General features: G+C 38.2%; 1 protein-coding gene across 9 annotated transcripts in view; it reads right to left on the bottom strand.

Moving 5' to 3' along the window:
• Nucleotides 1-1,639: 1,639 nt before the first annotated feature.
• The window catches only part of apol1 (apolipoprotein L, 1), a 30,934-nt gene continuing 17,232 nt past the window's right edge, over nt 1,640-15,341 (bottom strand). For 8 of the 9 annotated variants that reach the window (XM_055014467.1, XM_055014466.1, XM_055014468.1 and 5 more), the window contains 8 exons: nt 14,627-14,683; nt 14,421-14,525; nt 14,207-14,257; nt 6,595-6,648; nt 5,838-5,915; nt 5,681-5,720; nt 5,091-5,142; nt 1,640-4,637 (listed from right to left, as the gene is read on the bottom strand). In XM_055014467.1, the coding sequence (XP_054870442.1) occupies nt 3,674-4,637; nt 5,091-5,142; nt 5,681-5,720; nt 5,838-5,915; nt 6,595-6,648; nt 14,207-14,257; nt 14,421-14,525; nt 14,627-14,683 (1,401 nt within the window). In that variant the 3' untranslated portion in view covers nt 1,640-3,673. The remainder of the gene's footprint in view (nt 4,638-5,090; nt 5,143-5,680; nt 5,721-5,837; nt 5,916-6,594; nt 6,649-14,206; nt 14,258-14,420; nt 14,526-14,626; nt 14,684-15,341) is intronic. The other variant, XR_008602983.1, reaches the window with a different exon arrangement.

The raw sequence follows: 15,341 nt of genomic DNA, 5'->3' as shown, positions 1-15,341 counted from the left end.
ATAACAATAATAATAATTATTATTAGATCCTGCTGATAATGATGATGCTTATAATACTATGAATAATATAACAGAATTTGATAATAATAACAATAACAATAATATTATTTTTGTTATTATTATTACTATTATTAATAATAATTTGTTACTTTTATTATTATTATAAGCATCATCATTATTATCATCATCAGCATCTAGAAGGGATTATATTATTATTATTATTATTATTATTATTATTATTATTATTATTATTATTATTATTATTATTATTATTATTATCATATTATATTATATTATATTATATTATATTATATTATATTATAAACACCAAAGAGGTGAAATATGAATTTTTATTTACAAAAGCAACCAAAACATTTTTAAAAATGTGATTAATTTTGTCATTTTATGCTTTATTCTTTTCAGAATAAAGAAAAACTCTTTATTTCTATTCAGGTATATATATTGAAATCTGTATCATGTAAATCTGGTGTTCATGCAAATAAAATTGTGTTTCAAAGATTCCTTCACACTGCCAAGAAAATAATTCACATGGACAGAATAAAAGAAAAGTTGTTCTTTATATTCCCCTCCCAATAATTTATAGTTAAAAATAATCAACCAAAAATAGTTATTATACAATTAATGTTATTTTTGTTATATTTTCTTGTGTGTACCAACTTTTCAGTGTTTAGTTCTAAAAAGTTCAATTTAACAGCTAAAAGTCTGTTTTTTTCAGACTTCCCCTATTTTTTCTTCTCACGGTGCAGCGGTGACGTCAAAGTTTACTCAAAGGTGTGGTCGGTACATGGTGACATCACTGCTGGGCGTCGTTAAGGGCGACGATGTGTGTGCAGAACCTGGACCAACACCTTGAGTTTTGTTCATGCCTGTGTGGCTGTTTGTCATGCTGATTTGAACTGACACCAACATGTACCAAATGATACGGATCAATAAACACGGGTTTCTCTGCATTGTCATGATTAAATTATAATTTTTTAAAAAATCAACTTTGTAGTCTTTAGTACAGTAATAGCAGTGAAGATATTAAAGCTAGCCACACATGCGAGTTCAGTGAAAAACAATTTAATGTTTGCCTTAAAAGACCCAGTAATTGTAATTTGGGCTTAACTGTAAAATGTAAACTCCTGCTCAGAACTTTAAAAATATTACTGTAAAACTTTACCATTTAATAATAATAACATTCATCTCCTCATCAGTAAAATATAATACACCAGCCTGGTTTGAATGTAAACAATCAATAAAGTGAAACAAAATTGCAATAAAGTCATATTCTGGCTAAAAAAGTTCATTATTACGCTAAAATATGCTGATCTTGGATTATGTCTGCCTATATCTATGATGTCTTGCACTTATTTTCAGGACAAGACATGTAAACTAACTGAAAAATGCGAGTAATTTTAAAAATAAAATAGGGAATAAAAAGACAGTTGTAACAAGCATCCATCGTCTACATTCGTCATGGAAATCTCTGAAGAAAAGCAAACAGTGCAGAACGACATTTCAGACAATGTTATCTTGAGTATTAACTGAGCAAATACAAACTCAGAAGCTGCAGAGCTGCAGTAGAAGGAAATAAAATGTTTGCTCGTGCACATAAACACTTCACAAAATGCACAAATGAAAGAAAATGATTGTCTAGTCTTTAATTTTACATTTATCACATGTGGACAGTATATTGCACATAGAAGATATCATTGAATAATCAACTCCACCTAGAACTAGAATCAGAAATAAATATGAGTTCAAACAGACCACAGAGGTGACACCATCAGAGCTTACAGAACTTATCAAACCTTGACTCTGAGATAACAGTTTTGACAAAATAAGTGGAAGTGACAAGTTCTCCTCTGGACTGATTTAGCTTTTACCATCCTGGGATTCCAGTCACTGAATGAGGAACCATTTTACACATTAAAACTATTAAAAATGCTTTTAACTGGAAACCAGAATAAAAACTAAAGGCTAACTTTGTGGGAATCTTTAAAGATCAACATGACAGTCAGTTTTCCTTTCGTGTCAGTGAGCTTTTTACGTTTACTACAGGACTGCATTGCTGTTCACAAATTCCCATAATGAATTTAAAACCAGTTGCTCTACTAAAGTATTCAGCCCCAGTTGCTACAACAACATCTTACACCCAGTAACACCCAAGTTCAACTACAGCCGAGCTAGTGGAACCAACCGACAAAGCTAACGTTGGTTTAGATTGAAGAGTTTTAGAGTAAATTTAAAAACGTGGTTCACAAAATGCTGTTTAATAATTAGGTAACCTGGGAAGAAACATGCTATACCAGAAATTCCAAAAACAAAAGCCAAAACATTGAACTAAATAACCAAATAATGTCAGTTAGCTTAGCTTAATCAGGTATTTCCCACTTGTCCTAAACTGCATGAAAACAACCAACCCTGAAAGAAATATTCTTACATGTATACTTAAATTAAACCACATAATGTCTACATTTACATAAGACTGGCAGTTAAGTTGATCCTATCACTTGCTAAGAATGGTTGCACAGGTCATCACTTTTGGCACTGCAGATGTTTCACACATTGTTGATGTCTTTCTAAGTTTTAATTGGCAGCCCAGTTTACTTTAAAGAATCATGATTTTAAGACATGTTACGATTAAAGGAAAGTTTTTACATGGTAAAATTTACAAAATCTTTAAGCCATTGCTACTTCAAAACACCCCACATGAGTTCCCAAACCTCACAGATGTGTGAAAATGGTTCAGTGAAGCCCAAACAGCCTGAAAAACAACAGAAGCATACAGTTATTAGCATCATGCTGTATTTCTAAGGCATTATAAATAATAAAGGCACTTAACCATTTCACTATACAACACAACCTCTACACCTGGTCAGAAAAAGTCTCAGTGTTTCAGTATTAACTGATACAAAGCAACACTTTGAGTCTAGAAAATACTTACTGCACCTATTTCTTTAATCAAATCCAAATACATTATTTAGTTAAATCTCCGAATCCCATCAACTGAGAAGACAATGTGCAGTTTCACACAGTGGCACAACTGCCAGAAAAAACATATATGACACAACATCTACCACAAACGTCAGTTACCCCCCAGTGTAGCATAAATGCTGAGAAGTCAGTTCCCTGATGGAAATTTTTCAATATTTTACTTTCTGTTTCATCAAGAATGAAGTTTCTTCTTTGGAAATTCAAAATATGAATGACTGTAGTTTCACCTTTTAAGAAGCTGGCAGCAAACACTTCATAAATATCAACAACAGAGCAGTATTTTGGTGATTTGGGTCAATGCTTTGAAGAACATCAACAAACTGTTGGACTGGGAATCTGACAATGATTTAATCTTCCTTATAGAACCATAATAGTTAGAAAAGCACATTTTCAGAGTGCAATTTGGTGCCAAGACCAATGTTGTATCCCACAGTTATTAAGAAAGCTGATCCCGATCCACACTAAAACTTAATGAATATTTCCTTTGGCCTTTTCGACTTCTCCAAAAGGTTTTGTGAATTTTGGTCAGGTAATTTTTGCATAATTTTCTTCACAGACAGACAGACAGACAGACAAATATAAGAACAGACATTAAAACAAACGGCGCTGAAAACTTACCTCTGCCTTGGCAGAGGAATTAAACAAGTTTAAGGCATTTCCTAGTTGTAAAGTGTCAAACATATTCTCGGTTCTCGTAGTCCTTTTTGATGGCTTTTTTAATGCGGGCGATTTCATCTTCCTCTTCGTCTGAACCCTCATGTTTTTCTTCTTTCTCCTTCTTTTCACTGTCCAAAGCTTCACCATCACTGCCAGCATTGTTTTCCGGCGTGGTTGCCTGCAGCTCCTCTCGTATCGAGTTGAGCTCCACCAGACCGTCGTGCAGCTGTGTAGCAACATCTCTGATTTTGCCAGCGAACTCTGACTTTGCTCCTTTCTTGAGTTCTTTGGAGTCTTTGGCCACAAAGTAGATGTCCATACCTACGAAGAGTCCAGTGAGCACGCCGGTGGCCATACTGGCAATCTGGACGGCTCTGGCTGCGGTGCTGCCGGCCACGTTGGCGATCTGCACCACACGCATGATCTCGTTGGCATTGATGAGGATGGCTTTTCCCGCCATGGCGCCGTCTTCATAGAAGTTGCTATTGAGCACGGGAAAGTCCCGATTGTATGCGTGTTTCTTCATCTTGATCAGGTCGAACTTGCGCAGGTTCTCAATCCCCTGCTTGATAAACTTTAGGCACTTGTTGAGGTCGAGCATCTTCTCCTGGTAGTCCTCTACAATCTTCTCCACCTTCTTGCGGTCCATGGAGTTGTTGACCTGGTTGGAGATGCCAGCACCAGCTGACGTCAGACCTCCCGCTGTGGCGACACCCAGTCCGACCGCTGTCACGATCAAGGAGGTTCCCATGGTGACGGGAGCCAAAGCGAGGCCAGCGATGGTGGCGACGCCTCCGATGGCGCTGGTGGAGCCGCCGGTGATTTGAGCGATCTTTGTCTTCTTGTTGAACTTGTCCAGGCCGTCGGCGATGCTGTTGAGGTCAATGACGTGCTGCCAGAGGCTCTCGGCTCGCTCAGAGAACAGTTTGTTGAAGACACGGATGCCCTTCTGCACTTTCTCTGCCGTCACAGCAAACGCCCTGAGAAGCAAAAGTTGAGGAGAAACAGGCAGCAGTGAGTCTGAGCAGAGGAGACATTCTTCTTAAGATAATTGTGGTTTCTTTTTCCCAGTTTTTTAAAATAACCAGCTCAAGATTTCATCAACCCTTTTGGCAGAAACTGATTGGAAGCCAAGTAGATAATCTAGATTACTCTCCATAATCCACAGTTTGCTCTCCCAACAGGGTAACAGGATATTATTATTGGCACTGATTTCTGGGAAACTGCTTCTCTAAATGTCATTTTTCTGTGAAATTCTGTTGACCTCCCACGTAGCCCATGAGCACATTTTGGGTGCAGATATATCAGTCAGCACATAAAACTAACATCTGTATGATAAAATATCAACTGGAAATATGAATGAAACCATCTGTAAAGAGACCAAAAACAAGATTTAGTGAAATACATCAACACTTGTGTGGTTGTTTACTTACTTGGCCTCTTCTTTCTCCGTCATGTCATCATCTTGAGGCGTGTCCTCCCATGCTGATAAAATAGAAGAAATAAAGAATGACTTTTCATCATGTTGTGTGTGACCACAAGTATGTGGACATGAGAACATGACATTCATATGTGACTAAATTCAAAACACATTAGCATTAATCTACTGCCAACAGCCTCCACTCTTTGGGGAAGGAGTTTTAATAGATTTAGGAACTTTGCTGAAGGAATTTGCTCCCATCTAGCCACAAGAAGGTGAGTGATGTCGACCAAAGATTCTGGGCTAAAGGCCGTCCACACCACACTCATAAAATCATTTATTTATTTAGGTGGATTTGTGCACGGAGAAAACTGCACACATACTGTCGAAAATTTCAAGCATTAAGGTTTCACTTCACTGGAACTAAGGGACCCAATTATAAAAATAGCACAGTGAAGTACTAAAGCAGAGGTGTCCATATATATTTTTGATCATATACAGTAGGGTCAGTGGTTCAAAAACTCAATAATTCATCTCTTGACTCTCACAACAAAAAAACTAATAAAGCTAAACACACTGAGAGGCATGTAACTAGCAACTTACGGTCCACTGTGTTCCACCAGTCCATAAGATCCTCCACATCCTGAAAGGCACCATTAGGTTTGTAAGCCACTTGCATTTTTACAGTTTTCATTCAGATAATGAAGCAGTTGACTGCTTAAATGTAAATGTGTCAATATATTTTCCTTTAAAGACCAACCTGACTGTCTTCAGGGTGTGCTGGGTCAATACGGAAGTCTTCCAGCTGGTCAAACAAGGATCTGTTTGCACCTTCATTCTGAGAAAACAGAAATAATACAGCTTAAAATGCATGTGTCAGTACCAGGACTATTTTTTACAGTGTGAAAGAAAGTGTATGTTATTGTGCCACTGAGACAGAGAAACAAAGTGTCTGAATTTAAATGAACTTATGAAGCATTGCTTTTGCTAAGTTTCACTTTTTTAGATAGCTTTTGCTCATTTGTGGAGGAGGAAGTGACTTTAAAAGGTATTCTGATACATTTCTGCTGTATTTGCAGAAGTAAAAGGACCAGAATCTTCCACAGACACACTGAAAAAGGAAGCAGAGCAACAAGTCTGGGCACATTGCAGCCTAATCTCTCCTCATCGTCTGTGCTGAGGGCAAGTAGGAACGCAGTGAGGTGGGGGTAGGTTTCATGTCAACAGTGGAAAGGGAAAAATACAAAACACATGTTGACTCCATTAGTCTCTGTTGGGAGCTGAGGGGACACCCTGGAGACAAACATTGCAAATGACTGAAAGATAGAGGTTGTATAAGGATGGAGGAGGGGCGAGGCGACCTGTTGTAATCCTGAACCACAATGAGATGACAAATACACTGACACAGACTGGCAGAGAAAAGACCGGAAGTTTATTTTAGCTTTAAAGCTCAGTGGGTGTGAGCTTTCCGTCTTTTTCAGAGAAGCACAGAAACATATGTGTTTAATTTCCTCTACCTCTGCCGTGTTGGCTGCAGCTTCGTCTTGTCCATGCTTCTGTATAACTTTGGCCTGAAACCAAGAACACAGCCAGACACAAACAGAGTTACAGCATTCAAAACATTGATCTACATTTCTGATATTAGTTCTCATACAATGATATTATTCATTGAAGAAAAACAAGAGAAAAAAAGTCACAAAATAAGTTACACAATGATTTCTTTCACAGTTTCTCTGATTTTCAGAAGCTACATAACTAGTGCAGTGACTTGCTCATAAAAGTAGGCTGCGCTAGGAATTTCAGCTATGTAAACTCACTAACCTGCCAAAACAACAAGGCAAGACTGAATAAAGATACCAACAGCAACTAAAAGCACAATAAATGCTGCAGCTTCCATACAGATTATAAAGGTCCTCTGATACATCTGATGATATTATGTAAATCACGTTTTAATCTTTACATTTTTTCTCAACTAAACTGAAATACGTCAGACAGTGCTGTCCACCACCATCGATAAAAAACTGATAGTGTTTTATCGACAGTCTCCCCCGACAGCCTCTTCAACAAGGCCAGAGACTCTCAGTGACACTGCCCCTCTCCCCCCACCTTAGACATTACATTAACACCAACTTTAAATAGGTGTTATAGTGATTTCAGGATCTTATCACTATCCAGTGTTGGGATGGTTGTTGTGCTGTTCCACTGCAATGTGTTCGGCCAGAAACACGAGGAGATGCCACTGTAGTTTGACGTCTTTATTGAGCACTGCCTCACATATAACACATTCAGTTGAAGTCGAAAGGTATGTGTGTGTGTGTGTGGTTCTACAAAAGAACAAACCAAGTTTTAACAATGAAATAATCTCACTCAATATGTATACAGTAACATAAATTAAATAGCAACTTCTCTGTAAACTAGCCCAACAATCTAAATAAATGCTCAAATTAACAAGGTTACAGCCAATAATAAATTCAAACATTTAAACTGCAACACAAGAATACAATTCTACACAAACAGTCATAGTTGACAACTCACGTTTCAAGAACGCACACAACTCCATCTATGCATATTCTGTGCAGCTCTGTATCTCCCACAGCTTCAGTCTCCTCTCCACTACAGTCAGATACGCTACCAATAGCCGGAACATCCTATTGGCTGTTGGCTGAGGTGTCATGAGGGGTGAGCATGTCACTCACAGAGGGGGCAACCTGGCTCACAAGAACGCTGCAATGAATCCTTTTTACAATAGGATAATTATTATCCTCTTACACATTTCAAGTTCTTGTTTACACTCCACACCATGTAACCTTCTATAATCTCAGGTGACTAATTTGCACATTCCTCTACACTGGAAATACTTCTGGTACTTTATGTCTTTTATAAAACCTTTAAACACTTTCTGCAACTTACTACTGACTTAAAACACCTTCTTATTGATCATATTACTCTTCATACATACAACTATCAACTTTTTTTTTTGCGTTTAATCTTTATGCTACTGTTTATGGTATTTGCACTAAAACACCAAGTCAGATTCCTTGTATGTAAAAAGGTACTTGGCAATAAATCCTTTCTGATTCTGAACAGTTTGGAGGGTTATGATAAGAAGCACTAAAGCTTCAGGTGTTGTGTTGCTTTTCTTTTTTATTTTATCACAAAGATTTTTTTTTTTGTATAATTCCAAAGTTAATCTGTGCAGAATCCAGCTCTAATATGTGATACAGAGTCTGATAGTGACTAGAGGTTATTCTATATTATACCAGTCGATGCTGCTACAACTCCATTGCAGCAGTGCAGCTTAATACCATCCAAAAACCAAAAACCACATCAGCTCTTCAGTATACTGACAGCTTGTGGAACGAAGCTGTTGATCAGTCTGGTAGTTCTGCCTTTGATGCTCCGAAAACATTTGCCTGATGGCAGCAGTTCAAAGAGCTTATGGAGAGGGTGTGCGGAGTCCCTGACAATGTTCAGTGCCCTGCTCCTGCAGCGGCTCTGGAAAAGTTCTTGAACAGAGGGGAGGGAAACTCCAATGACCCTCTCAGCTCCCTTGACAGTCCTCTGCAGGGCTTTACTGTCTGACATACTACAGCTAGAGTACCATGTTGAGATGCTAAGATACTAAGGGGTATTACTGAGAATATAGCAATTTTCTAAATTGCAAATTTTGTGTTTTTACTTTCAGTATGTCCTGCAGCTGCAGTCACAAAGCACATATTGTTTCATGCATTACTCAAACAATAGGAACGTACTATTTGCTAATATATTCATTCAGTCTAGAGCAAGGGTCGGGAACCTTTGTGGCTGAAAGAGCCATGAAAGCCACATATTTTAAAATAAATTTCGGTGAGAGCCATATAATATTTTTAAACACTGAATACAACGAAATGCATGTATTTTTAAGTAAGACCAACAATTTTAGAGTATAACAAGAAAAGCACTCAGAGAGTGCAGAACTTGGCCAAGACTGTTCATTCCTTGTGTATTCAGAAATCACGGCAACATAGAATCTGGCCATTTAATATAGATCGACCCACAAACTAACTAAATAAATAAATTTAAAAAATTACCTTGCGTGAGCACAGGCATGTGTTGTGCATGCGTACGTTATGTACAGATACAGAATTGCATGACCAAAAAATGTAGCGGGTCAAGTGAATTGATGGAGGTAACTGACACAGCATTCACTTGTCATGGATACAATGACGCCGTGCCGGCCGCTATATCTAGCAATGGGAAATCCTTCACAAATCTGTGGATCCAGACTATAAGCTGCATCACTGCCAAAAGCTAATCAGGTGGTTCTTGTGTCATATCTGACCTTCCCTGAAAATTTCACCCAAATCACATCCGTTGCACACAGACAATCAGATTGACAAACGTACGCCGATTGTCACATAACTCTGCCGTGTTCCTTGGCGGAATAATAAGTCTCTGAATTTATTCTTTTTAATAATGTTGTTATACTGAAGCTAACCTATCATAAATAAAATACTTCTCATCGTTAATGTGACTTCTGGTGCTGCATGGTTTTGCTGATGGCTTTGTAGTTTGGTTGATACATGGTGAGGTTAAGCTTCATACAGGCGTTGAGGCTTCCATCCGTTAAACGTGATCCTTTGTTGGTCTTGATGTTTTTTAGATGTGAGAACAACTGCTCACATGTATACATAGAGCCAAACATGGTCAATACAGCAATGCTCACACGCTGCAGTGTGTGGTATTTGACAGGAAGCGTGTTCCAAATGTTGACAGTCAGCTGGTCTGCGGGTTAAAGTTTTTTAATTTCTGTCCACTTGTGATTGCTCGCCAGCTCTGCTTGCTGTTGTGCAAGTCCTTCCAAATCTTCATTCAGTGACTTGAACTTATTCACCCACATGTCTGAGGCCTTCAGGTCAGCAAGTTCTAGCTCAAAATCTCTGATGGAGACACCAGGCATGTACCTCAGGTCAGCCTTGTCCATTGCACACTCGAGTGGATGAGTGATGAACTTAAAAAGACGAGTGTGCTCACAAGATTCGCCAAAGAGTGTTTTGAATGACTGCAGGAGATTAGATGTGAAGCCAGCTGCTGGAGATCAAAATGTTGAACGGAGTCACTTGTTGTGCAGGCAAATTGGCTCCGTTTTTCAAAGTGTAGTGAACGACTTGTTTCAATATCCATGATAAAGAGTTCCAGCTTGTTGAAGGGATAAGACTGTATTTCCAACGCCTTGCATTTTCACATTGAGCTGGTTCAGATGTTCAGTCATGTCCACAAGATAGTAAAACTTGACATCTTTGACATCAACATCTTTCATTTCAAGAAAAGTCCAGATTTCACTCAGGCAAGCCCCTTCCCTCTTGACAACCAACGCACATTGCTGTGCAAATGCAGACCGGGATAATTATTTCCAACTTCATTCAGCAGTGTTTTAAACTGGCTGTAGGAGCCAATGAGCTCGTTTCATCATAAATATGAACCAATCTTTGTTCCAGGTGTTCCACCCGGAAGGACAAACAGTTCTGACTGCCGAAGAAGCCGCCGAAAAAGCCGGTAATGATGAATTGTTTGTTTTAGATAGAAACTGTTAGACTATAATTGTTTGGAGTAATTAAGCATAGATTATTGGAACCGCAAGCATTGGTCTCAGCTCTCTTCATCAGATGTGGTAAAGCCGCTGTGTTTATCCGACCGTCAAGCTGAAAGTGCTGTCATGTGACCACGTAGTGGCCCGCTGTTGCTCGAGCACTGTCATGTGACAATGTTGTGGTCTGCTAGTGACCGCCCACCATCCGTGCGATTTTCAGATGCGGTGCATTGCCATGCAGGAAAATCGCATCTAGTGGACACGCGGCTATAGTCCTCTTCGTCATTGTTCATTGGTTACAAGAGTTATGTGAAACCTCTGGATTCGCACGATAACCCCAAGACCCACCTCTTTTCACACATAAGCCAATCACAGTGGTCATTCGCCCCCCTGCTCTCACACACATTGGCCCACCTTCTTCTTCTTTGGTGTTCGTCTCCTTTCTTCTTCTTTTGGAGTTAATGTCGGTTGGCAAACCAGCTCATTTGCGCATGACTGTCAACTACTTTGCTGAAGTGTGGAGCAGAAGTTTGTCAGCAACAAAAAATATTAGGGCTGGGACTTTAACGTGTTAATTTCGATTAATTAATTACAGCAAAAGTAATGTGGTAAATAAATTAACGCATTTAATCGCACCTTTCTCAGTTCCCTAATTTGTGGGACACCAGTAACACTGATGAACACTCCAGCCCAGTAGGTGGTGGTAATGAACCTAAAGTATGTCTGTATCTTACGGTCTATGGTCTGCAGCCATGAAGAAGATACACAGGCGTAACGTCAGCGCATTAGGAGGTTTGGTGAATAGTGAAGGAAGACGAGAACACATTGTGCTTGTTGGGAGGAAAGTTTTCTTTTAAAAAACTTCCCGATGGCAGTTTGAATAAAAGCGTGGCTGTGTGTAAGATGTGCTACAAAGAGTTTTCTGATCACGGCAGCACTTCAAGCCGACGGTATCACTTCAATGTAAAACATATTGCTGTTTGCACCAGAGCTAACGTTAGCTACGACAGTCCTGCTAACGGCTAATGGTGTAGCTATCCCATAATAGACCACTTTAGAAGACACTGAAAGTGCTTTAGTTCACAAAAAGTCGTAAAATGTTGAATTTCAATCGTTATAATTGCTTTTTGAGTCTGCCGTAATCTGTGAATGTAGCAGACAGATGAAAAATACAGATATAGAGAAATGAAACAAACATTTTTGTGGTTTAAGTTATTACACTGCCAAAGAGGCAGAACCTCGGCAGAGTAATAAGTTAAACCACAAAAATGTCTGTCTTTTAATAACAATTATAAACTTTTAGTTTCTGAAAAATAATTTTGTTTATAAATAAAAAATGATATTCCTAAAAAAAGAACCATCAAAATGACACCATTTATCAGATCCAGAAACTATGAAATCAGAATGAATCTATGGATTTTCAACTTTTTGAAGGTCCTTGAACTACTTATGCTTTTGCCATGTGCCATACAAAATGCGATTATCCATCGGTATATTGTTTTCTTTAGCTCACTCAGTGAAAAACTTGAATAAAACCTCCCCTCTTGTTGACCCTTTCATTGGCAAAACAGCAAGACTTTCCTCACGCAGTGTGTCACCGGCAGCATACCTTGCAATCACAATGAACTGGGATAAATGGCTTACATCTGTTGACTCATCCAAAGAGAGGGAAAAGTATGGCGCTGCATTTATGTCCTTCACTTGTGTTTCCTCCACTTGATTTGTCATTTGCCTTATGGTACGATCGTGAACAGTTTTTGTTGACAGAGGTATGTCTTTTATTTGTTTCATTATCTTGTCTGTATCCGAAAAGTCATCAAAAAGCTAATTGGACACATCAAGCATGAATGTTTTGGCATACTCGCCATCTGTGAATGGCTTTCCGTTCCTCACTATTGCTAAAGAACCAGCAAAGCTAGCCAAATTCCAGTCACCTTGTCTGGTCCATACATGGAGTTGCTGCTAACTAGTGTGCACTCTGCACAGTAGCTCTTGGCACGCCTTCTTCCTGCTGGATATTTCGATGCAAATGTAGCATGGCGTGTGTCAAAGTGCCGCTTTATATTTGACCGTTTCATCTATGAAATTTTATCAGTGCATATTAGGCACACCACTGAACCTGCTCTCTCCACAAAGGCGTATTCTTCTGTTCATTCATGCTGAAATGTACAGTACATCTTTTTTTCTTTTCGCCATCTTCTTCATTTTTGATGGAAAACCCTTTTGGGGTTTGCTCTGCATAAAATAGCTGACTATTTGATTAAAAGGAGGGAAGTTTACTTCTTGACCTCACAACGACCCATGTAGGCTACCGCGTTATCCAATGAAAACAGAGTTTTGATGTCGGACCCTCCTGTATCCCAAGGACAGCTGTGACTGTCTCCAGCCACCTGCAACTCTGAGCAGGAGCGGTAAAAAAATGGATGGATGTACTAAAATGCATGAGAACGTTTTATATTTTGAACATTATTTTTAACACTGTGATTTCTGTAATATTTTAATTTAAAATGTCAGCAGAATTTTTCATTACTTATCATCTTAAGAAATGTCAGCTAAGATTTATCTGCGAGCCAGATGCAGTCATCAAAAGAGCCACATCTGGCTTACGAGCCACAGGTTGCCGACCCCTGGTCTAGAGTGTGAAATGAGCGGTCATCTGCCTGTGATCTCTCAGTGGCTGAAGCTTGTTTATACTTGCACAAGACTGGACTGTGGGCCGACTTACACGTAGTAGGACATCTTGGCATTTCTGACATTGTATGTGTTGTGGCACACTTTACAGTATGGCAGTATGGGCTTTGGAACACACTTTATGTGGAAACTTGCACTGCCTTTGAAATTACTTCCTTTTTCAATTATTTGCTAAATAATAAAACCTTAAACTTATTTAAAATTGATTGGTAAAATTTTTGACAGCCATAAATTTTGCAAACTTAAAGTTGCTTAATTACTGCATACATTTCAAAGGTAGCGTACATGTTATAGTAGTATCAACACTGCCAGCCTAAAGCAAGATTGATAAATCCACTACAGCATGTGCCTCATGTGATGAACATCCTGCATTGAGACTGTACTGCTCTGTCTGCACCGTCAAGTAGCCCTATGTGGTTTATAATATATTTATGCTTTTTCATCACCAGACTATGGAAAATATACTGTACTGACTATTGTATGACTTGGAGGCAGTTTACTAGGAAATAAAAACCACAAGCCATTAAAATGTTCTGTCTGCAACAAATTTCTTTAAACAGCAAATTTCCAACAACAAAAAAGGTTTGAATAAAATATCACTATGAGTAGATTTCCTTTTCTATAAACAGAATGAGGAAATGTTGCCAATTATCTAGCCTACATCTGGCCTGCTGCAAATATGCTCATACTAGATCTAGCAATAATATGTTTACTGACAGTGTGTTTTTGTTTATGTGTGTTTGTTGAGCTCACTTCTCATTGTGCTTATTAGGAAATGCAAGGACATTTGGCCAGAGTACTTTAAGCAAGGAAAAGAATCTCCACATGGAAAAAGATGAGTTTGTACAAGCCACATATCTGAATGTTACCTTGACTCGAGGCATGAAGGGGTTGTGCTTTTTTGGTTTCTTGATTTTGGTCTAAAAAGAAAACAAAAAACAGGATATTGCTATTTTGAGGAGCTCAGATACTGAACATTCCTTTAAATGAACATTTGTTCTGACACTTATCATTGCCAAAAATCTATATAAAATCTGTAAATCAACAAGCACAAAGAGAGTAGAAAGAATTTATCTGAAAGACCTCCACTGTTTTTTCTTTGCCTTCCTCTTCTTCTTTCTTCTCTCTGGATGAAGACTCTTCATCTTCTTTCAGCCATTCGTCATCAGATGCAGCCTGATTACTGGCCTGAAACAACAACAACAACAAAAACACCACACTAAAGTGTCAACATCACAATAAAATATGATATCTTATGCTGTTAACGAATTATGTGGGCTGTTGTGTACCTTTGCTGCAGTGTGCAGCATAAATGGATTATGGCGCTTGTGCTTTACCACCTTGGTCTGTAAAAAAAATTGAACAGTGACAATGTGTTAGTTGATATGAGAAGCAATAACTGGACAAACGGCAGTTCATTCCAGCAGTGATTTGTGTTGGAATGAAAGCACAGCATCTGGGCTAGGTGTGTTGTTACAGTAGTCACAGAGCTTCAGCAAAAACCACTGCTCTGAAAATAAGTGCATGCACACATCTGCATTAGTTGGTTAGTCTGACTTCAAAATCATCAATTGTTATCACTGAAAGCTTTATAAATTCTACTTTAAATCCCTCAAGCAGCAACCTGCCAGTCACGACAAACTCATTCTGTGCAGCTAAACATTGTTGATGCTGACAGAAACTCATTTTAAATTCTAGTTTCAAAGTCTTCTAACGTACCCAATATACAGCAAAATCCTTAAATGAAGCCATTAAAAACAGTCTTGAAATAAACATTATACAGGTTTGTTAGAGAGCTAGAACATTATAAATATATATATGTGTATATATATATATATATATATATATATATATATATATATATATATATATATATATATATATATATATATAATAAAGACTGTTAGTATGAAATTTTTAAAAAACTAAGGATCTACTTAAGGGAAAACGAAAGTGTAATATTACACGTTGACAGGTTAAATTGAGAGGTTACATATCACTAAT

Source organism: Amphiprion ocellaris, chromosome 10, assembly GCF_022539595.1.
Source record: "Amphiprion ocellaris isolate individual 3 ecotype Okinawa chromosome 10, ASM2253959v1, whole genome shotgun sequence".
NCBI classification, from domain to species: domain Eukaryota; kingdom Metazoa; phylum Chordata; class Actinopteri; family Pomacentridae; genus Amphiprion; species Amphiprion ocellaris.
The sequence above is the reverse complement of the archived record's forward strand: the minus strand, read 5'-3'. Positions and strand labels throughout refer to the sequence as shown.